Here is a 24431-nt window from a genome sequence, read left to right on the forward strand (position 1 = left end):
CACAATAGCCAGCCAACATTTGTTACGCTTCTCCTGTGCACAGAGGACACCAGGAACTGAAAATGGTGACCAGACACAGATTTACTGCCCTGCTTTCTTGCTCAGGGTTTTCTTCTTAGGGTAATTTCCCTAAACAGCAACTAGCTAATAAAACCATTAAATAATTGGATCCAAGGGAGAGTGTCACATATTAAAAACTACCATACTTTTTAGTAATGGATTTCATAGTTATAAAATGATATTTGCAGGCCAGTGAGATGGTTCAGCTGGCCCTAGTACTTGCTTGCCTCAGGAGCCTTCTGACCTGAGTGTGGTCCCAGCACACACATAAAGGAGAAAGCAGAACTCCGACTCCACAAAGTTGCCCTCTGATCTCTGTGTGCATGTGGCATGTGCTCCTCCTTAATAATAATAATAATAAAGTAAAATATTGGACTTTGCTTTTTAAAAATAATGTATTTATTTTTATATTATGTACATTGGTGTTTTATCTGACTATCTGTCTGTAAGAGAGTCAGAGTTCCTGGAACTGGACAGTTGTGAGCTGCCATCTGGGCGCTGAGAATGGAATCCAGGTCCTGTGGATGAGCAGTCAGTGCCAAACAATCTCTCCAGCCCCCGACTTTAAGTTTCGAGTTAAAGGCTTACTCAGCTTAGCAATTTACTCTTCTGAAATTGACTACCCTTTAGCTGTGTTTGGTGTTTCAAGGCTAATCCACGAAACCAGTTTAGTATCCTCACAGTACTACCAGATATCCTCACTTCTTTAATTGGCAGGTGCAGGGAAGGGGAGGTGGCCTGACCCAGGGCGAGGATGACGAAATGCTGAAGCGTGAGCTGGAGGAGAGACGCAACGGGCACCATGGAAAAATCCAAAGCCAAGCAAGGTCAGATCCCCATCTTGCTTCGAGCTTGGGATTCAGGAAACTCAAGTGTCAATCCGTCCTACCAAATGCCGTTTTTCTATCCTCACCTTGGGGGACACAGACTTGCTGGGATACAGAAAATGCTTGGGTCCTTCTGTTTTTCCAGGCTGCGTGGTATAGGTACACTCTCTAATAGACCCGGGTACCTTCTAGGCGGTCCTAGAAGAAAAGCAGACCCTGTTGACAGAAGCAGTCACTGTTGCCATTTCGGATGGAGAAAGCAGTCAGAGAGCAGTCGGATGACAACTACAAAGTGTCACATTTAGGCCTAAGGTCCTGGTCTGTGTTTCCCAGGCTTGCTTCTTGCCATTTGTTTGGACATTGTATAAAAGGGGCTAAATTATCCTTACTCAAGCTTGTCTGAAGAGTTTTGGTAACTTCAAACCATTGGGATTTTATAGGGACGGCCTCTACCAAGTCCAGGTTCTAGGCTGAGGTTACATATTAATTATAAAGTTAACATATGGAGGCTGTTCCTCCAACGGGTCTTCCATACCAGTATGTCTAAGGAGAACTATGTGCATACCCATGCAACCAAAGGCTTGCAGTGAGGAGTTTCATGAAAGCAGCTTACTGCAATGCGGTGTGACCCCTGTGCAATGGGATGCCATAGGAGTAGCAGCAGAATGGCTGAGCTGATGCCCTGCATCAGTGGCCTCCTCTTCACGGCCAACTGGGGTGCTTCTGAAAGAGACTTCCTGAGCCGGCCTGGGTTTCTCCCTAAGTTGTAACTGATTTTTTAACAGCAGCTCCATCAACCTCAGGTTTCCCTGTGTCTCAGTGACCTTCTTCCTGCCTATAATCTTCCAGAAACTCCCGTTGGCAATTCCTTCCCATCAGCCCTCCTGCCTGATTGGACAAGAGTCCCTCATCTGATGGTGGCCGTGAGATGAGGGCAGAGCACATGGGTTTGGCGATGATCAGAGAGAGGAGAGAGAAGTAGGGACGGTTTATGTCTCTTCCTGAGATCAGTGGCAGCTACCTGGCTTGCTTCCCTTTCCCGTTGCTATGATAAAGTACGACTTGAGGGAGTTGGGTTTCATTTGCTCGTAAGTCCAGGTGACAGTCCCTCGTGGCAGGGAGCTGCAGCAACAGGTGCTTGACAGAACTGGTCACGTTACAGCCACAGATAAGAGCAGAGAGCAACACATTCATGCTTGTCCTCTCCATTTTAAATGTGTCTGCAAATATGTATGTGCGGCACACGCATGCTTGGTGCCTGCAGAAGTTAGAGAGGGCGTCGTATTCCCCAGATCTTGAGTTACAAGTAATGGGAGCCAAACCCAGGTCCCCCACAAAAGCAGTGAGGGTTCCTAATTGCTGAGCCATCTCTCCAGCCACCTTTATATAGTCCAGGATGCTCAGTCACGAGAGTGCCCCTGCCCCAAATTAACATGTGTCTTTCCGAATGAATTAACCAAGACAATCCCTTGGGGACATTTTCAGAGACCAACTCTGATCTAGACAGTCCCTCACAAGTGTGCCCTGAGGTGAAACATTGACAATTCATCCCAACCATAACCCTGGCAACGAACAGTTATGTCTGTCTGCTCAGGTAAACTTCAGGGAGGTTCTCCCAGGGCATCCCCTCTAATCAGCTAATGACGGCCACATCACTGAGTTTGGTAGAGAAATTTCCCTTCTCTGTGTCAGAAAGGGGTTTTTACTGGGATCATTTTGTCATGTAGGTATCGTTTGGCCAGTGGGGGATAAACGAGAGTGAGAGTCACTGCTGCCAAATGACTTTTTTTGTTCTGGAATCATCTGATTCTTGTCACTCAGGCACAGTTGTAGGACCCTGCATACTACTTTATTTCCTCTATGTAGACAATGAGAGGCCAGGCAGAGCACGTCCTAGTGACTGAACAAAGCTCTTTCTTCCTGCAGGAGAGAATGAACACATGCCGGTGAATAACCCTTCCACACAGATTTACCAGGTAAAGACGATCGAATTGTTGTGAGTCCTGTCCTGTGAGTAGTAGTGACTGTCCTTCACGCACAGCGATGTTTAGCACATACGTGCTTCCAGGTGTCCCGGCTTTAACAGCCCAAGGGGCAGGCAGGGCAGAGGCCACTCGTTTTGAACCTTTGAGAGAACGAGTTGGCAGAGGAAAGTTATTCTGTTTGTAAAATTAGAGCGCCTATACCCCACCTCAGCTCTGTTTTTCTTGCCTATGGCACTATCACTGTGGTCACAGAGGGCAACAGCACTGCCATTTTAGCACTCTCAGAAAGAGCTGCCTTTTCTCGGCCAGGGGTGGTGGTGCACACCATAACCCCTTACTCTGGGGACCCTGAAACGCCAGTTTTACAAGTTCAAGGCTGGCCTAGATTACAGAGTGAGACCTTGTGTAAAAAATTTTTTTAGAAATATTCTGTTTGTTTGTTTGTTTGTTTGTTTGTTTGTTTGAGACAGGAGTTTTCTTTGTAGCTCTAGCTGTCCTGGAACTCATTCTGTAAACCAGTACAGAACTCAAGAGGTCCCTCAGCTTCTCCTCTTGAGTTGCCGGGATTACAGGCATGTGCCACCACCACCTGGTTAAATATGCTTTTCTTAATTACCTCCCACCCACCAGGGAGAACTGAAAATTAAAAGAGTATTAGCATTTCAAATGATGACAGGAAAAAAATTAAGTTCATTTTAAACAATGGCATAATTAGGTTCTTTACAAAGAGAAAGTTTTGCAAAGTATTTTTGCCACAAGAGTTCCTGTGGGCCACTCCAACTGTGTAAATAGAATTTATTTGGCTTCCATCTTCCACCCAAAAATTGAATTAAAGTTCTGTCCTTAGCAATTATGGACATTTATTCTGCTGTATATTGTCTTATAAAGACAGTTTGTGCTTCTTTCTAGACTTAGCACCGTTATCTGGAATCTACATCAGAGAGAGCTGACAGAGATAAAGCTGATCCTGGGGGAGAGGCTCTTAACTTTTTTTTAACATGTATTTATTTTTATCTACTTATTAGTGTATGTCTGTGTGTGTCTGTGTGTCTATGGGCATATGTTTGCGTGTGTCTCTGTGTATGTTTATCTGTGTGTATGGGTGTATATCTATGTGTGTGTCTCTGTGTATGTTTATCTGTGTGTATGGGTGTATATCTATGTGTGTGTGTATGTGTATATGTGTGTTTATGTGTGTGTTTGTATGTGTGTGTGTATGTATATGTGTGTATGTGTGTATATGCATATGTGTGTATGTGTGTGTATGTGTATATGTGTGTGTATGTGTGTGTATATGTGTGTGCATGTGTATGTGTGTGTATATGTATATGTGTGTATGTGTGTATGTGTGTGTATGTGTATATGTGTGTTTATGTGTGTGTGTATGTGTGTGTGTGTGTGTGGTAGTCAGTTCTCACCATCCACCATGTGGGTCTGTGTGATAGAACGCAGGTTGTCGGGTCTGAGAGGCAAGTACTGCCACTTATTGAGCAATCCCCCAAGTTCCTTGTGTTGAGTTTTAAAGCCATTTCAAGCAAGAAACTGGAGTGTGGGGAGCAGAGAGCTCAGAGGGAATATTAATTAGATGAGTTGGATTCAGATGCTGCTAAAGTCAATGTAACAAGCATCCTGCATGAGTTCGTTGCTCTGTGGGCCCAACCAGAGCAAGCCAGCAACAGGAGCATGAAGCACTGCTAACTGTGTTGCTTTTAGATCAACAATGGGAAGGAGTAGAGGAAACAGCCTTGTGCGAATTTCATCCATATTTGGTGACTAGCTATTATGTGCAAAGCCTGCTGCTCAGTCCAGTTGGAAATTAAGCAGATGTGATGGACTTTCTAGTTTCTTTTTTTGAATGTCTGAAACCCTTGAAAATACATTGACGAATAGCTCATATAAGGCAGGCTTTGGAAAAGGCTACAGTGAAGGCATTGCTATAATTCAGTAGGGAAGAGATGGATTACTGTTGCCTGAAAGATTTGAACCGAGTACCCAAGGACCAGCCAATCATTGGGACAACGGACTACTAAAAAAGATGACTTCATCTAGGGTAGCCAGCTTGAACAGAGCCCGGGGACAGAGAGCCGGGGGACAGGGTAGGTCTCCTCCGTGCTGATGTGCTGCCTCTTGGGGACAAGGCCTCCAATTGCTCTCTGTGGTCCCCTCTGTCTGTCCTCCTCTGACCTGCCTATGGCCTTTGGACAGATGTGAGTGTCTCTTGAAAGTCAGGCATGATTTGGAATCTGTTATAGATATGTGGGTCACTTCCCTGACGTTGATTAAATTTAGCTGTGGGTGAGGGGCGTGCCCTCGTTCTCTCGCTGTGCCACAGATTCATGTATGCCAACCAGTTCACACTGGAGGGCTGGAGCTGGGAAAGTCTTTATGCTGATGATGCCATCTTTGTTTTAAGAGAGCACTTCCCAAGTCTGTTAATTCCAAGAAACTCTTAACCGGAAGAAGGAGGGGGAGAAAAGAGGGCGGGCGACTGTCAGAGAATCCGATCTGCTTTAGAAGGGACAACGAACCTGGAGAGCAGTGGGGACAGTCTCCCATATTTTGGTAAATTCCATTCCTTGCAGATGTTATTGCAGTAACTTGATTTTAAAAAATATTTCCAGGACAGGACATAGTGGTGCAAGCCTTCAACCCCAGACAAAGGCAGTAGATCTCTGTAAGTTCGAGGCCAGCCTGGTAAGCAGAGTGAGTTACAGACTAGCCAGGGTTGCATAAGAGAAAATCTGTTTTCCTGTTTCCTAATCTAGAATGTAAACCAAAAGGCAGGGATTTGGTGCTTTGCTTTTGGCGCTCCCAGCATAAACCCCAGCTTAGACATAGTCATTAACTAGTACTTGAACACACGAGTGATGGTCTGGAAGCAAAGAAGTCTGATGCAGTCATTCCGGCTGGTGGGAGATAGCGTTGGGAAAAAGAAAGATCTTCATTGTTTGCTCTAATCAAAACCAACTCCAAAGTGTTTTCTTGAAAGGTTCAGTATAGGCCGGGCGGTGGTGGCGCACACCTTTAATCCCAGCACTTGGGAGGCAGAGGCAGGTGGATTTTTGAGTTCGAGTTGCAGGACAGCCAGGACTACACAGAGAAACCCTGTCTTGGAAAAAAAAAAAAAGAAAGAAAGAAAGAAGGAAAGAAAGAAAGAAAGAAAGAAAGAAAGAAAGAAAGAAAGAAGGAAAGAAAGAAAGAAAGAAAGAGAGAAAGAAAGGGAAAGAAGAGAAAAGAAAAGAAAAGAAAAGAAAAGAAAAGAAAAGAAAAGAAAAGAAAAGAAAGGTTCCGTATGAAAAGACCAAGCTGGATGTGGTGGATAGTGGCACAGCACCCAGAAAGCTGGGGAAGGCAAGGGCAAGAAGATCAGAAGTTCAAAGCCAGCTTGCATCGCATGGTCAATAAAACAGATCTAAGAAGTGCCAGCAGCAGAGTGAGGCTCTGTCTCAAAACCAAAGCCCAACCTAAACAAGAATCTCGGAGAAGCAAAAGATGAGGGGCAGGAGCGAAACAAAACCCACCAGAGTCTCTGCAATTTGACTAAGCCCCTGATTCCTGCCTTATAGCACAGAAGGACCTGTGGTTTCCATGGCAGGTGAAGGAAGGAGACCTAGGCCAAGTCTCACCTTTTATTGCCCAGTTTTCTGTGTAATGAAAATATCAGTGGCGAAGACACAGAGGCGCAACTCCAGCCATCTTCCTCAGACACCTGAAGTTATCAGAGACCTCTTCAGGCAAAGCTGGGTCCTTGGCCGAACTGTGGGAAAGAATTTCAGGAAAAGCCAGTGTGGGGCAGAGTTGGAGGTCAATGACAGAGATGGCGATATGATTTTAAACACAAGGGTTAAGAGAGGCATGCCCAGGAAGAAAGTATGGTGAACCCCAAAGTATGGGTGTGGGCTTCTCAGCCACTCGCTGCTGTCTTTATAATGCTTTCAGACAGGATTTGGTGACTTCTGAAGTTATTCTAAGAATTCCAATGAGATCACAGGCTATTTCCCAAGGTTCATCCAACAGGATGGCAATTAAGAAGGAAGGACTCCAGAGCGCAGAGGCTGAGGAGATCGCTCCTCGGGAATCACCTGTCACGAAACCATGGCAGCCTGCATTTAGAACCCCAGACACCGTGCCAAAGCCAGGCATGGCTCATACCTATAATTGCAATGCTCCCATGGGGAGTTTGGAGGGGGGGTCCCCTGTAGCACAGATCCCCGAGACTCGGTTATCCAGGGGGAACACAGGAAAGACTGCTTCATACAAAACAGAAAATGAGCTGGCATGTATCATGGCAAGATGCCCCTGAACCTATATGCTCAAACATATGTGTGTATACCACACTGCTTTAAAAAAAAAAAAAGCTAATAGTTTGTTTGTGAGTCCCCCGGAAAATATTTGCAAGGAGTGAGACTCCACCCAAGGTCATAGACATCCAGGCCTGAGCCTCGGTTATTGTTGTAAGAGTTATCTCTGTGTCAGCAACCGTCAAAGCAGCCAGCAGTGATACTGGAATTCACAACAGATGGTAAAGATGCTGGAAGTTCTGCCTCTCAGTTGACCATATTCTTCAAACAGACTCTACAGTGAGGGGGTCCCTCCCCTTTCACCTTCCGTATAATTTCCTGTCTTCTTGACTTGCCTCAAAGGTAGTTTAAAGTAATAAGCTATGTGTCCAAAAGACCTCTAATTGAATAACTCTGGGCTGGGTTCATGGTGTTATCCTATGGTGGCTTATGTCTGTTACTTAGGAGACAGAGACAGGAGGATTGCAGCAAGTTTAAGACCAATCTGAGCTACATTGAGTTTTAGGTTAGCCTGAGATACAATATAAGCTCATATCTCAAACTATGGGAACTAGTCTCGTGTGCAGCACTTCATTGTCAAAAAGGCCACTGAGGGTTGTCTGGGATCTCTACAACCTTGTTAGACCTCAGTGCTTTCTGCCATTGAGGAAAGTTTCAACACCAGAGCAGTTAGCTCTTCCGGGTCAATCTCTCTGCAGGGGTCAGTAACAAAAGTTTCTGCAGCAGGCTCACCTCACCTTCACCAGGCCCTGCGAGAAGGACTCTTATTTAGGTTAGCTTCTACAGGAACAACAGAAGAGTGGATTAAGACATTTCCTCTCAGAATTAAAATACTCAATGTCTAGTTTGTGCTTTAAACACAGCATCTTAAAAAAAAATAACGGGGTTTCTCTGTGTAGTCTTGGTTGTCCTGGAATTCACTTTGTAAACCAGGCTGACATCAAACTCAGAGATCTGCCTGCCTCTGCCTTGAGTGCTAGGATTAAAGGCGTGCGCCACAATGCTTGGTTAATCCCAGCGTCTTTGAGGGTCAATATAGAGACCTAAAACTAGAAGGTAGAGGTTGATAGAAAAAAACAGGTTTCCTCAGCAGTTTGGGTTAAAAGCAAAAAGCAAAACAATTCCTTTGGTATCCTTGGAATCGGCTCTTGCCCATACAGCATCAGGGATTGTAGGAATTTTGCATAACTTGTGGATCTTTCTCAAATCTCGACATTGATGCATTTACCGAGTCACAAGGCACAGCACAGTCCCTTGAGTCTGCCTCACGGTAGCTCCCAACCTTGGTAATATGTTGGCAAGAAGTGGGAAGGCTTCATAAAAATACAAGTTGGAATTCATGAACATTGAATTTGGGGCTCAAGAGATGTTTGATGGAAAAAAGAGGAAGATGTCTACTAGCATCATCTTGTGAAGAGTTAAGAAGCCGAGAAAGAAAGAAAACTGAGAAGTGGAAATCAAGAGCAGTAATTAGGAAGAACTTGGACTCTCTCCGGTTTCTAAGATTCTTGAGCGCACTCGACTGGCCAGGAAGAACGACACTGCAACAGGATCCTTCTGCACACGTTTATTGGGAGAGCTTGATTGTAGAGGCGAAAAGACCCCGAGCCCAGAACTGGTGCTGCTTTTATAGGCCTAGGAGAGGCGTGTCTTACACCCGGATTGGTTATGCACTACGCCTCATTTGCATGTTCCTCATCTGATTGGCTACTCTCAGTACCTCACAGAGCCTCATTATCATACCTCATTTGCATGTCTCACATCTGATTGGTTATACTCTCAGTACCTTACAGAACCTCATTATCATACCTCATTTGCATGTCTCACATCTGATTGGTTATACTCTCAGTACCTTACAGAACCTCATTATCATGCCCGGGCCAGGCAGTGTCTTTGCAAAAAACTTTACTGCATATGTACACATTGGTTGTTTGTCCAAACTTATGCGTGGTGGCCAGCAGTAGTCAGTGCCACTCTGCAACTCCACATGTGGCTTCCCACATAAGATACCCTCCGTGGCTTTGAAGTTCAAGTCTCCTCTGAATCTGCTTCAAGCGGGAGCCCGCCTCCAGCAGCAAGATGGAGGGATTGTAACCTCTCTAGATCAGCTTCATGAAAAAAACCAATGAGACGAGGAATGCGTTCAGCTTGCTGGAGCACAAGGTAGATTTGGTTCTAAGCTGTGGGGCGAGCTGTGGGCTGTCTGATCGGAGAGCTGCAGAGAGCACCACGTCCAGATCGAGTCTTCCAAGTGGTTTTATTCTTACGGTCAGGTTGGTATGCAGCTACAGCTGAAGCCTACAGCTGAAGAGGGCTTGAAGAGCCCCGGTGTCTCACACGTGACTCCTCACCTCAGGCACGTGGCTGTGTGCACACGACGCCTCCCTGGGTGGTCTGCGTTCTGATGCTGCTTAGAGGATGCAGGTTTACTTCACTCAAGCATGTGGGGAGAAAATGTGAAGAGTCCAAAACAGTTATACAATTCCCAGACTCCCCGTATATGGTCATTAGAGAATGTGTCTGAATTTTAAAGTTTTTTTTTTTCACTTTTTGATCTGAATTTCTTCTCTCTCTCTCTCTCTCTCTAAAAATTAGATATTTTCTTTATTTACATTTCAAATGTTATCCCCTTTCCTAGTTTCCTCTCCTAAAATCTCCTCCCCCCCCAACCCCTCTGCTCCCCAACCCACCCACTCCCACCTCCTTGACCTGGCATTCCCCTGTACTGGGGCATAGAACCTTCACAAGACCAAGGGCCTCTCCTCCCATTGATGACCAACTAGGCCATCCTCTGCTACATATGCAGCTAGAGACACGAGTCCCACCATGTGTTTTCTTTGATTGGTGGTTTAGTACCAGGGAGCTCTGGGGGTACTGGTTAGTTGATATTGTTGTTCCTCCTATAGGGTTGCAGACCCCTTCAGATCCTTGGGTACTTTCTCTAGCTCCTCCATTGGGGACAATTTTAAAGTTTTTGAGAGCTGGGGTTCTCCAGCTGAGGAAAAGTTCTTTTGACTTTTCTGTTGTCTCTACTGTTGTCTTTTGGCTTCTGGGGAAAACCACAAGTCCACCTTGGGCAGCCGTGATGACACCCGTCTCCCCTGGGGAGTGTTCCCTTTTCTACTGCTTCTCCCCCACCCCACAAGGCAGGACTAGGAGCATCCCAGGGCACTGCAATGAAAACCATCACAAAGATTCCTTTTAAATGCTTGAAATGAGGGGCTGCTGAGACGGTTCACCGGGAAAGGGAGTTTGCCGCCCAGGCCTGGTGACCCTAGTTTCAAATCTCGAACACATGTACAGGTGAAAGGAGAGAACCAACTCCACAGAGCTGTCAGGTGACTTCCACACGTGTGCGTTCGCTCCCCAGAATCATGTGTGCATACAGACAGCAGTAAAAACCCACAAGAAGGATTGGAAAAGCAAGCTGGTCGCTGGTGCTGTTCCCCAGCTCCAAGCTCTGGCTGCTCCATGTGTTCTGCTCATTCTCTGCAGAACAATCGCTTTGGTCCCCTTTATTTCTTCCTACTCCCAGTCCTAGGTGAAACCATTTGTGAAAACAGCAGAAGCCAAACACCTGCATCTGACAACTGTGGTGTAGGGCACTAAACTGTAGTGGATTGCAGCAGAGCAGGTTGGGATCATTTGAATGAGTTGGTTTTGGAATTGGCTAGAAGTTCGCTATACAGAGACACACATGTGGATGGTCAAGGTGCCTGGACTTTACCTTCAGCTCCTTATTCGGGAGATATTTTAAAATGTCCTTCTTTTAAAATTGTATGTATACGTCTGTGTGTGGATTTGTGTGCATGAGCCCAAGCAGGCCAGCAGAGGGCTTCAGCTCTCCTGGATCTGGTTACAGGCAGCTGCAAGCAGTCTGGGGTGGGTGCAGGAGGCCAAACTTTGTGCTCTGCGAGAGCAGCAATTGCTTTGAACTACTGAGCCATTTCTCCAAACATGGCATTTTAAATTACAGAATAAGCCTGCTGAACATTTCTAGTTTGAAGAGAGATGTGGACCTAAGAGTTCTAGGCCTAATCAGATTATAAAATCAAGACAAGGTTATCTTACTATCACCTTAATTTAGTCTCTGTGGAAGTAAGAGCCTCTGATATTCACTCTATAAATAAAACCGATTGTTAGAAGTGTTCCATTTCTCCACATTTCTGTTTGTGTTTAACTTTTTGATCTACCACTTGAAGAAGAAATGATTTAAAAATTTGGAGCACTTCTGTTCTAAGCCTGTGTATGGAGGAGTCATTACTTACATTTACTTATTTCGTCCTCCAGCCAGTCCTGGGAAATAGTTGTCATTGTTATAATGACTCTACAGATGAGCACACTGCTACCCAGAGGTCAGCCAGCTTACCTAAGTTCCTCATCCCTGTTTGAGAAAGCTTAGGATTTGTCCCCTACAGCTCCAAAACTGATCTCCTCTTACAGTGTCCAACCAGCAGGCGTGCATCGAGTCGTCCCAATGCCCTGGCCAACTGCTGAGGATGGCTCTTGTCACCATTAACACTTGAAGCAAATCTCATTGGGAAAAATGCCATTACTTCTTTTTCTGTCAAAACATAAGAAATGAAAAAAAAAAAAAAAACCTTTTTTCTTTCCAAAGAAATTCTTACTAATATTTATTTATTCTCCTATTTAAAAATATTTATTTTTAATATTTTGATTGTTTGCATGTATGCACGTTTGTATGATTGTATGTATGATTGTATGTGCATGCGTGTGTGCAACTGCGTTTGAGGGTCAGAAGGTGTTGACTCCCCTGGGGCTGGCATTACAGGTGATGTGAGCCGCTTGGCTTGGGTGCTAGGAACTGAACTGGAGTCCCCTGGAAGAGCTTCCAGTGCTCTTAACCGCTAGGCCAGCTCTTCAGCCCCCCCTCTTATTTTTATTTTTCACTTCTTTAGGGGAAAAGTACAGAATTTCTTTATATTCTGATGATAATTAGAGACTGGCTCGTCACTTCTCTCACAGAATTCAAGTGCTGGATCAGAACTGTCTTCATTTACATGCTTTAGTTTCCTAGTAAGCCGGGCTCTCTCTCTCTCTCTCTCTCTCTCTCTCTCTCTCTCTCTCTTTCTCTCTCTGTCTGGGGACTCTCTGTAGACCAGGCTGGCCTTGAAGTCGGAGATTCTGCCTTTGTCTTAAGCTGGATTAATGGTATGGGTCATCACCTCCTGGTTTCAGCCTCAGTCTTGTGTCAAGGGCTCTTTAGTAACGGCAGCATGCACGAGGACCTGAACAAACCGCGTGCTCTATTGTTGCTGGTCAAGCTTCAGTGCACACAGCAGAGGTGACCTCTGCCCTGGACGAATAGGGGCAGAGTCATCTAAAAGATTCCAGATTTGGGTAAACAAAGCCCACGAGAGTTTTCAAGAGCTTGTGTTCTCAGAAAAGGAAGAGGTCGGGGGGGGGGGGGTCACTGGTGCCTCTTATAAAAACTTAGAGCGAGCCAAGTTCACTCTTCCCAAACTGTTCAGCTGCAGGCCCTGGCCTCGGAACTGAAAACGGGCTTCACAGAAGCAATGCAGGAGCTGACACGGATCCAACATGGAGAATACGCTTTGGAAGAGAAGGTCAAGAGCTGCCGATGTTCAATGGAAGAGAAAGTCACGGAGATGAAGAATTCATTAAACTACTTCAAGGTGGGAGCCTCTCTTATTTCCCTGATGAAAAGAGTATGTTGGTCCCAGTACCAGAAGCAGGAAATTTGCCTTTTCTTACAGCAGCCGAGGGTAAGAACGTTCCCTCTGAGTCATCTGTTAGTTATCACAGAACAATAGCTACTGCACGGTTTGCAGTTGCTGAGCTCTGTGTTGAAATTAGAAACCACAATGAAAGCATACTTCACCTCTCATTCCCCGTTCACTCAAAAGCATGCAGCTAGGTAAAGGCTTATGGGAGACCGGCTGTTGTGTTCTCTTACCCCATGAGCCAGTGTAAAATGCAGCAATTATTGCATTGTAGGAAGAGCTGAGCAATGCAATGTCCATGATTCAGGCCATCACTTCCAAGCAAGAAGAAATGCAGCAGAAAATCGAACAGCTGCAGCAGGAGAAGAGAAGAGAATCTCGAAAGGTCAAAGCCAAGTGAGTATCTTAAAAAAGATCCATTCAGGGCAAACCCATAAGCAATGGCCCTGCCACAGAAGCCCTGAGAAAACTTCCAGCTATTCGCACATAAGGAGTGGGCTCCTGAGCAGCACAGAGCGGCCTGGGCTGGAAGGGATGAAGCCATATAGTCCTGGTTAATACTGGGGCTGGAGAAATGGCTTGATAGTCAAGAACACTGGCTGCTTTTGCAGAGGACCAGAGTTTAGTTCCCAGAACCTCATCAGGCAGTTCACAGACGCCTTCGACTCCAGCTCCAGGGGATCCAACACCCTTCTCTGGCCTCTGTAGGTGAATGGGTATGTGTAGACACACACACACACACACACACACACACACGCACACACACACACGCAAACAACAACAAAACAAAACAAACAAAAATCCCAAAACACTCACCACAAATCTGTAAAAGCAACAGAGCTTGGATCTTTAGCCCACGTAGCTGTCACGATGTAAGCCAGCCTGTGAACTAGTCGTATTGGTGAGCTTTGGGTTTGATTGAAAGACCCTGCCTCGATGGCATGAGTAGAAAGTAATGGAGGATAACTTACAACCTCAACTCCAGGCCTCCACATGCATGAACACGTATCTACATATATGTGTTCACATGTATGCAAACATACAAACACATATGCAGATGGAAAAAATGGTTAGTATAAAAATGGATGGTAGCATTTCATGGGAAAATATATTTAACATGATATGACATGAAATCAAAATGATATGCAATGTGTACATAGCTTGATTTTCGATGTAAAGACATGTAAATTGATAACTAGAAAGAGAGGGATTGTTGTTTTAAGGATTGCGACAGCAGTGATTTTCCTTTGTTTTAAAACTTCCGATAGGTTCTCCAGTGTTGCTGTTATTTACTTGGGTAGTTGAAAAAAAAGTTAGTCAGTGCTTCTGACAGGCAGAAACAAGTCAGTGTGCCCAATAAATAGTTGGGTAGAAACAAGTCAGTGTGCCCAATAAATAGTTGGGCAGAAACAAGTCAGTGTGCCCAATAAATAGTTGCCGTCTTCATTGGTATGTTATGGGGATCATAGTTGTCTGAGCCTGGGAAACAGCTTATGGTTACATTGTTTGGGCGAAATGCTTCCGGTTCTTGGTGTTCTGCGATTGAGCTGTTAAGGGTGTGTAAATCACCCCAAGCAAATATTCAACCCTGCAAACGTTACAGACCCTGGTAAGAGCCGGGCATGGTGGCCAGGCCTTTAATCCTAGCAGTTGGCAGAGGCAGGAGGCTCTATGTGGTGGGGTCTATACTAAAAGCCTGGGGGGCTAGCCAGGGCTACATAGTGAGACCTAGTGTCCCAAACGAAAATCAAAACAAAATCAAAGATCCCGGTGACAAGGAAGCCAGTAATAGAAAAATAAGAATGAAAACATCACAATTAGATGTAATTTATAATACTTTAAAGTTGGTGAATTAAGTTGAACTATACGAACTGTTCGGCTTTAACCACTTATAATTTATTTTTTAAAAAAAGCAATTTATATAGTTCAACCTAGGTGTGCCTTGGCTGCACATTAAAAAATAAATAAATAAAGGAAAATTTATATGTTCAACCTAACAATTCACTCTCTGGTATTACTCTGAATCGAGTCGTTCCTAGTCTATCAGACTAAGAACCAAAGTCCTTTCTGCTGTCTCCTTTGCTAGGAAAGCCCAAAAGGAAGAACATGGCGCGCAGGCCGGGCCGGCATCTGCGCCTGCGCCTGGGTCTGCGCCGACTCAAGGAAGCCCCTTCCGCTCCATCAATGTCCCTGAAGCCGGTCTCCCCAGTGACGACTTCACCAACATGTTGCCTTCTCAGAACTATGAAAAAGGTACAGCTCATAAACCTTGGGGGATTAACCATACATCGTTCTCCCTGATTCCTAGGGCTTGAGTAAAAGTGGGAAGCACTCACATCCTCGTCGGAAGAAAGTATGTTTGCTCTACCGCTCAGCACGGGGCTGGTTTCTACGCTTTAGAAGGCATCTGATGACCCCACGGTTCCCGAGAGACTGCCCAGTTCTAATGTTTGATCTTTGTGGAAAATACTAATTTTGACATTGCTTCTAAGTGTCAATTAGATTAAAAATAATTTAGTGTACTCAATATTATACTAACCATAAGAGAACTGGATTTTCAAAAAGTCACTCTAAATAGTTATCTATGGTACCGTCACGAGCCACCCATGTTCCCCGGAGAGCCAGGCTGGTGCTATCTGTGAGCTGAGACAGTTGCCAACCACATCCTGAGTGTACAGATGCGGCACGATGGTGTGTTGGCAGAACCAAAGGAGGATTCAAGGGCTGTGATTCTGGACCTGTGTTAGAATCAGGAAAAAAAATAAACAAAACAAAACAAATTTTGCTACATCATTATATTTTCAAGAGTGTCCAACAAAGAACCTACGCACAGAAAAATGAACGAATGTAGAAATTACTATAGTTTGTGTCTCTCTCTTCTCCCCCCCTTACCCCCTTTCCCTCTCTCCCTCCCCCTCCTTGTTTTAGTCATGTATAGAAACTCCTCAAACGGTAGTCTAAATGATTTTTCCATCAAGGGTAAACAGCTCAATGGCAGGGTTGCTGATTCTCCATCCTCGAAGCTCAGGATTTTACTGATTCAGAGACAGTTACGTGTGTTATGAATAACTGGGCGTAAAATTCTAAGGCGAGTGGCTTTTACTTGGTGAACTTCTGAGCCCAGGCTTACTTGGCTATTGGCCATTTGCCTATACATGGGAGCAGGTCTTTTAGCCCCTGTGTGTGCAGTCTGTGGACAGTGGCTTGATTGTCTGGGAGGGGCTCCACTGGTGGCCTTTTTCCTTCATGTACATTATGAAGAGCAAGATGAATCAAGATGGCCATGAAGGTGAAGAGCCCAAGATGGGCTCAGGGTAGAGGTCAGATAAGTACCAGGTCTGGGGCATCTGTGTGTATTTACTAGACAGACTTTTAAAAATTAGATTTACAAAGCATATTTGTGCATCTTCACACAATGGGTGACAGACCTCTTAGGCTGGAATACATCCATGGGATTTTTTTTTTTTTAATTCACTGACAACAACTAACCCAGATGATTGCAGTGCCCACATGCATTTCCTTATTTAAAATGTTTTACTTATTATTGTTAGTTTGTATGGGTGTATGTGTATGGTGTGTGTGTGTGTGACTTCAAGTGAGTGTGTGTCACAGCTTGGGTATGGAAGTTAGCATCTTTAAACTGTGGGTCCTTTCTTTCCAGCATGAATTTCAGATCAAATTCAAATTGTCAGCCTTTTACAGTAGCAACTTTCTCTGCTGAGCTGTGTCACCGGCTGGATTTAAGTGATCTGCTCCTGACAACCTCTCCTTCCCGCCCTGTGAGAGAGACATAGTCATAGCTTGTTCTACCATGCTGCTGTAAAAAATTTGAAATGTTGCCTTTGTTATGACATCGCGCATATACTTGGTGGTAGCTCATATTAAAATTCAGGTTAAAGGATCAAACCTTCAAAAATGTTGGTTTATCCTTTTTTAATGGCACAATGGTGTGAGTCTTGTGTGTTACCTCAAATTCAGTAGCTCTAAGCAGCAACCATTCGGTACCTAGGCTTCTCTGAGCTAGGAGTCTGTGCATAGTTGACCTGGTTACCACTCATTTGAGGTCTCTCCAGAGGTAGGTTTTCATTGAGCTGCTGGCCAAACCTATTATGCCACATGTGAAGGCTGTACTCAGAGGACATTTTATTCCAGAATTGTGCACATGGTGTGGCAGTCCCTGGGATATGGGCCTTTCCCACATGACACCTGCTTATTTTGGGGCATGTGGTCTAACGGAAAGTTCAGAACAAAGGTGTAGCTTTGCGTAACCTAGTATTCGGAGAAGCAGCTCATCTTTCCTGCCATGTTCTGTTCCTCAGAAGATAATCACTAAACCCAGCATCACTTACAGGAGCAACCACGGGATAGGAAAGCCTCAGGGTAGGAAGACTGCAGAGCCATCTTGGATGCTGCTTTCCACAAATGGCTGGGCCTCTTCTTTCTTTTTTAAAAAAGATTTGTTTTTAATTATTTTCAACTATGTGTATGAGTCTGTGTGAGTACATATCTGAAAGTGCAGTTAGAGATGTCAGCTCTCCCTGGATTGGGAGTCACAGGCATTTGTAACACACCAGTGTGGGTGCTGGGAATTGAACCTTAGGTTCTTTGCAAGAGTAATATGTACCCTTAACCTCAGAGCTGTCTCTCCTACCCTTCGTTTTAAGAGATAGCCTCCTTATGTAGGTCCTCTGTTGTAAAACTTCATTCATAGACCTTATAATTGAAAAGTTTGAAATGTCATCTAAAGAAATGAGATAACACTCTTTCAGGTTTATTGATTCCACTTTATGTGTATTAATGTCTTGCCGACACGTATGTATGTGCACCACATATGTGCCTCGTGCATATGGGGGTCAGAGGCGGGAGATGGATACCCTGGAACTGGAGTTACAAATGACTGTGCACAGTGCTGAGAACAGAACCCTTGCCTCTGCAAAAGCAATAGTACTCTTAACTCCTGAGCTATCTCTCCAGCCCTTGAAAATATTATTTTATGAAATCTCTTGCACTCTTCTAGCCAAAGAAGCCTTGAAGAAGATTTTTAAAATGCAAGTGTCCTTCTTAATCCCCACTTACTCTTGTTCTGAATGTCTGAGAGTTAACCCTTTCTGTTGCTGGATCAAGCCTATTGGATTCTTAGTTGTTTGAATAGATATCACCTGTGACCATCTCTAACAGTTTAGGAACTAGCTTTGGATAGTGGTATCCTGCATCAAGCCCTACTCTGCCTCTCTCCTCTGTGATGAAACTGTAAAACCTGTGAGTCTGTCCTTTCCTTGGGTCATAGAAGGTGCTTAATCCATGTCTGTAGAATGGAAGCTGAATGGAGTTCTCCTTTCTCTGCAGCCCAAGAGTCAAGATCTGTTCATGTAGGAGATAGCAATGTCAAGGGGATGATGGGTCCTGGTAAGTGGCTCCTCTGGGTTTAAGTGTTTATTATTATTATGTGTGTGTGTGTGCGCCCTCGCGTGTGTGCGTGTGTGCGTGTGTGTGTGTGTGTGTGTGTGTGTGTGTGTGAGAGAGAGAGAGAGAGAGAGAGAGAGAGAGAGAGAGAGAGAGAGAGAGAGAGAACGTGCTACTGTACAGGGCTGGAGATCAGAGGACAGCTGTGTGAAGCTGCTTCTCTCGTTCCACCTTTATGGTTTCTGGGAATCGAACTCAGGTCATTGGGCTTGCAAGGCAAACACTTTGCCTGCTGAGCCAATTAAGCAGTCCAGGCACCTTCCCTGTGCTACTCGGCCAGGCCCAAGCAAGCAGGAAAGGACTCAGACATGTTAATCACTTTTTTTTGACTCTGACAAATAGCTGAAAAAAAAGCAAACAAAACAAAACAAAAACAAACAAACAAACAAAAAACAAAGGAGAGATTTATTTTAGTCCTTGGTTTGAAAGGTTTCAATCCAAGGTCAGGTTGCTTCATTGCTGCAGACACAGCGGAGGAGCGGAGCAGCGTGAGAAGCCTGTGGTGTAAGGTTTGCTTACTTCAAGGCATCCAGGAAGCAGAGCGATTAATAGGAAGCAAATGGGGACAAGGTACAAGGGCATATCCCCAGTGATCAGGTTCCCCCAAATTTGCCCAACCTTTCATAGTTTTATCATCTCCAAATACTCTCTTTAAAAATGGAGTCCATTGTTGGATTAATCTACCAGAGGGGTGGCACCCTCTCTGGTTATCCAGCCACTTCCTGTACTTACTGCAGCTTGGACCAAGGGCTCTGATGCCTTCAGAGGACACTTCCTATTCAAATCATAAAACCAGATAAGCGTAACCATCCTTTTCACTTACGTTCCTACACAGGGACTGGTGCAGGAGAGAGGAGAGCAGGCAAATTTTTAGATGACCAAATCAACCTTCTTAGTTCTTTCTCATTCTAATTCCTGATAAGCTAGCGTTTGCTGAGGTCTCACAGGGGTATGCTCCACAGCACACATTTTTTTCTTGCCTCACATACTCTGTAGTCTACTCCAAAATTTACCTAATTGATAACTCACCAGAATTTATGCATTATTTAATCTTCCCTCCGCTCTTCTTTCCTCTTCTTCCAACTTAGCATCATAGGATGAAGGGACTAAATACCAAACAAAACACCCCGTATCGCCACCAGGTGTCTGTGGTATCCTTTTTCCCCTTTCTGTTCTTCCTAACAGTGCTGCAGGCGCCTGCCATGCTGACCTGGAAGCAAGCAGACACAGGGAGTCAATCATGCTGCTTTAACTTTTGGTTAACGTGTTGGTATAACTTGTCTAGTCTAGTCTAGTCTAGTCTAGTCTAGTCTAGTCTAGTCTATTGAGGCACAGTCTTGTGTAGCCTGGCTGGCCCTGAATGTTTTACGAAGCTAAGGATGATAACATTGAACTCTTGATCTCCCTGCCTTCATCTCCCAAATGCTGAAATTACGGGTATGTACTACCATGCTGGGCTTTTTAAAAGCTTACTTATTTTGTGGAGTCTATGCATAAAAACAAATTAGAGGACACATGGGCCAGAAAAAGAGAGAAAGGTGACTCCTTACAGTTTGGGACATTCTTAATCCTTAATTGACATATTTAGTCTTTTAGGGATAAGGTACCCGTTTAGCAGTATATTAGTTAAGAGTTAGTAACAAATACTATTTTCTTTTTCAAAAAGAAAGTTCAGAGGGGTCAAGAACGCAAGAGCATGATGCACAGAATCAACTAAGTAGGGCTCATAAGGGATCACAGAGACAGTCAGGGAGCCTGGATGGGTCTGACCTTGGTCCTCTGTATATGTTATGGCTGTGTAGCTTGGTCTTCTTGTGGGTCTCATAAGAGTGAGAGTGGGGGTGTCTCTGACCCTTCTTTCTGCTCCTGGGACCCATTTCCTCCTACTTGGTTGTCATGATGTATCATTCAGCCTGGTATAGGTTTTGTGCTTAGTCTTACTGTATCTTGTTAGGCCATGTCAGTGGATATCCCTGGGAGGCCTGGTCATGTTTTGAAGAGAAACAGAGGTGCGGATCTGGGAGAGAGGAGAGGCAGGGAGGAGGACTGGGAGGAGCAGAGGGAGGGGGAACTGCAGTTGGGGTATGAGAGAAGAATAAAAGGTTTTGGATTTTGTTTTTTTGTTTTGTTTTGTTTTGTTTGTTTTAAAGAAAGTTTTTGTCTAGCAGGCATTGTTTTTCAGGAGTGAACCCAACAACTCCAGAATCCGATGAAAACCTTAAGCCTTCTCTCTCAGCCGAGATCCAGTCCAAGGGCCATCACACACCTGGCCTGTGGAGACAGCCTAAGGAAGGCAAAGAATGGGGCGAGGAATATGTCACAAAAGACCACCCAGATAAGCTGAAGGACGCTGGCCAGGGCAGACACAGCTCCCTGGAAAACGTTCTGTGTGAAACCTCTTTAGCTGGTGAGTCCTGAAGGGGGATGTGGGTGGGTGTATGGAAGAAGGACTAGACCCGGGCAGTGTACACAGAATGGACATGTGGTACCACCTTGTGTCTCTTCTGGATGAAGTCTCTAAAGCCTAGAGAGGTGAAGGGACTTAGTGTGGGTCACATATGCTGGTGGGACTGCCACCTTGATCCTGGGCGTTTATGACATTCTGTATTGTTGTGCTTCAGAAAACAGACGAAAAACTAAGGCTCCTGGAGATTATCTATTTAGCCGGCCAATCATTTATTGATAGTTTGCCACCAACATGTCAAACCCTGCAACGCCTCCTTCCTGCCTTCCTCCCTCTTCTCTTTTCTCTTCATCCTTCCCTTCTATGGGGAACAATTACTGACTGTAGCATTTTCTACACTGTGGGAGGGGTAATTTTTTAAAAATAAATATTATTCTTAAGCAAATACATAAAAATTAAATAGCACTAAAAGCTTTTTAGAATTATTAACGAGAAGCCTTAGCAACTGTTTTGAACTTCTGACAGCTTATCATGTTTCTTGTGCATTCATTTCTTTATTGTTGCTGTGATAGAACGCTACAACTAAGGCAGCTGATAAAAGAAATCATTTAATTTGGCTTCTGGTTTCAGAGGGATAGAGGTCATGACGTTGGAACAAAGGCTTGGCAGAAAGCTTACATTTTGGGGGAGGGTGGGGGGAGGGTGGTGCACTGGGAAATCACATGAATCCTTTGAAACATCAAAGCCTGCCTCCAGTAACACATCTCTTTCAACAAGGGTGCAACCCCAATCCTTCCCAAACAGTTCACCAACTGGGGACCAAGGACTCAAATATGTGAACCTTTGGGCCATTTTCACTCACATCATCACAACTTGCTTCATATTTTATGCTATTTTATAAATAATACTTTGTCTAAAGTTTATTTATATAGAGTAAAATTCACATTTAAACTTAAAAAATTTTTAATGTGTTAAGTGTGTATTTTTATGTGTATGTGTAAGTATGTATGTGCAGGTGTGTATGAGCAGGTGTGTATGAGCAGGTGTGTATGAGCAGGTGTGTATGTGCAGGTGTGTATGAGCAGGTATATATGTGCAGGTGTGTATGAGCAGGTGTGTATGTGCAGGTGTGTATGTATAGGTGTGTATGTGCAGGTGTGTATGAGCAGGTGTGTATGTATAGGTGTGTATGTATAGGTGTGTATGTGCAGGTGTGTATGAGCAGGTGTGTATGAGCAGGTGTGTATGAGCAGATGTGTATGTATAGGTGTGTATGTGCAGGTGTGTATGAGCAGGTGTGTATGTGCAGGTGTGTATGTGCAGGTGTGTATGAGCAGGTGTGTATGTATAGGTGTGTATGTGCAGGTATGTATGTGCAGGTGTGTATGAGCAGGTGTGTATGAGCAGGTGTGTATGAGCAGGTGTGTATGAGCAGATGTGTATGTATAGGTGTGTATGTGCAGGTGTGTATGAGCAGGTGTGTATGTGCAGGTGTGTATGTGCAGGTGTGTATGAGCAGGTGTGTATGTATAGGTGTGTATGTGCAGGTATGTATGTGCAGGTGTGTATGAGCAGGCGTGTATGTATAGGTGTGTATATGCAGGTGTGTATGAGCAGGTGTGTATGTATAGGTGTGTATGTGCAGGTATGTATGTGCAGGTGTATGAGCAGGCGTGTATGTATAGGTGTGTATGTGCAGGTGTGTATGAGCAGGTGTGTATGAGCAGGTGTGTATGCGCAGGTGTGTATGAGCAGATGTGTATGTATAGGTGTGTATGAGCAGGTGTGTATGTGCAGGTGTGTATGTGCAGGTGTGTATGAGCAGGTGTGTATGCTACAGCGGTGTAGGCTATTGTATGGATATGGAGCTTGTGTACCCCCTGAGCAGCTTTGTGGGCCTCAGCTTATGACTGTTAACTCTTAGAGTCTTCTCTTTATACCCAAAGTATTACAACTTTACAAGGATGTGGTGGTCCTTAAGATGATATGTGATTCTTTTTATCATTTATGCAGTGAATAAAGGACCCTCCTTCGGTAACACATGACCTGGAATACACGTGCCCACCCCTCCACTATTAATTTTGTAATATCATCTCAGCTACAGTTTCCCTTCTCTTTGAAGTTTCTAATTTAATGTTAGGTTCTGTGGTTTCATTTTTTTCATGGGCCAAATTTTTGTTCAGAGCACATTTCTCTTCTGCATTCGGCTTCTCCTGAGGGCGAAGGAGATGTCTTTGGCTTGATCTACTCTTAAAGTTTGTGTGTGTGTGTGCTTAAATGTCAAGGAGTTTCTTCTAAAATAGCATCCAGTAATTTTTAAATGGCTAGAATATTTTGCATATCTTTTTGCAAATAGTAATTGTAAGATTTGCCCTGCATCACTGGGCAAGGCAGTGAAGGGCTAAGGAGTCAGGATCAGGTCCCAAAGCTGCTTCACCTTTGGCTATTCTGTCTTCTTTAACTCTTTGCTATTCTGAGGCCAAAGCAGCTGGCTTCTGGTAATTACTTCTGTTGTTAGCTGCAGGGAATTAAGAATAATTAAAAAAAAAAGCTTAATTGCTAGAATTCTTTTCTCTCTGGGCCCCTGGTTGGCCAGGCCTGGGGCTTGGAGTTTGTTAACTCTTCATGAACCAGAGAGAAAAGAAGAGAAGAGAAGAGAAGAGAAGAGAAGAGAAGAGAAGAGAAGAGAAGAGAAGAGAAGAGAAGAGAAGAAAGAGAGAATGAAACAAGGACAAGAGAGAAAATTGAGGCATGTAGAAAATGCTCACCCTGGCTGAAGCTGCAGAGAGCTGCACTGTTGCTTTATTGCTGTTCTCAGAGTTTATACTTTCTCTAAAACATTACCTCATACAAGTACCAGGTAGAACCGTTACAGCAGGATAATTGAGTACATGATTTTTGGGGGGGGGGGGTTCGAGACAGGGTTTCTCTGTGTAGCCCTGGCTGTCCTGGAACTCACTCTGTAGACCAGGCTGGCCCGAACTCAGAAATCCGCCTGCCTCTGCCTCCCGAGTGCTGGGATTAAAGGCATGCACCATCTAAATACTTTTACATTCCAATAGGTTCGGAGTAAGTTTGAAGCAATAAGACTTAAGGAGTTACAACAGAATTGTTTATGTCTTTCCACGAAGACTAGTATTTGACTTAACATTTATTATCTGTTACTAGCCCCATAAGTTCATTGTAAGTTTAAAGCAATAATTTTTTTAGGTTTATTTATTCTACATATGTGAGTACATTGTGGTTCTCCTCGGACACACCAGAGGAGGGCATCAGATCCCATTACAGATGGTTGTGAGCCACCACGTGGTTGCTGGGAATTGAACTCAGGACCTCTGGAAGAAGAGTCAGTGCTCTTAACCGCTGGGCCATCTCTCCAGCCTTAAAGCAATAATTTTTATGTCATAAATTAGCACGGTTTTGTCGAGAGAAAAATCATCTGCCTTGTGTCTTATTATTTTGAAGTTTTGTGTAGATACAATAGTCAATATTATATTTTTTGCCCTTACAGCTACAATAAATTGTCCACTCCCAGCTTATGACCTTGAGTTACCAGATAATGGCCTCACATCTAACCTAGAAGGTTTTCCTTGACTGTAATTTGTTCTAAGCCTGCTTTCTTTTCCTAGTGCAGTTAGCCCGTGACACGGGAAGCTTTACAGGGTTCTGTTTGTAGCTTCTCTTCT

General features: G+C 44.3%; 1 protein-coding gene across 25 annotated transcripts in view; it reads left to right on the forward strand.

Annotated features, from left to right (window-relative positions):
• The window catches only part of Arhgef33 (Rho guanine nucleotide exchange factor (GEF) 33), a 126575-nt gene that overhangs the window by 27533 nt on the left and 74611 nt on the right, over positions 1 to 24431 (forward strand). For 22 of the 25 annotated variants that reach the window (XM_006524509.4, XM_006524511.4, XM_006524510.4 and 19 more), the window contains 7 exons: positions 778 to 887; positions 2814 to 2863; positions 12666 to 12830; positions 13153 to 13274; positions 14965 to 15131; positions 18225 to 18284; positions 20524 to 20748. In XM_006524509.4, coding sequence (XP_006524572.1) covers positions 863 to 887; positions 2814 to 2863; positions 12666 to 12830; positions 13153 to 13274; positions 14965 to 15131; positions 18225 to 18284; positions 20524 to 20748 — 814 coding nt within the window. In that variant the 5' untranslated portion in view covers positions 778 to 862. The remainder of the gene's footprint in view (positions 1 to 777; positions 888 to 2813; positions 2864 to 12665; positions 12831 to 13152; positions 13275 to 14964; positions 15132 to 18224; positions 18285 to 20523; positions 20749 to 24431) is intronic. The other 3 variants (XM_006524512.4, XM_030249876.1, XM_030249875.1) reach the window with 1 other exon arrangement.

Source organism: Mus musculus, chromosome 17 (genome assembly GCF_000001635.26).
Source record: "Mus musculus strain C57BL/6J chromosome 17, GRCm38.p6 C57BL/6J".
Lineage (NCBI taxonomy): Eukaryota > Metazoa > Chordata > Mammalia > Rodentia > Muridae > Mus > Mus musculus.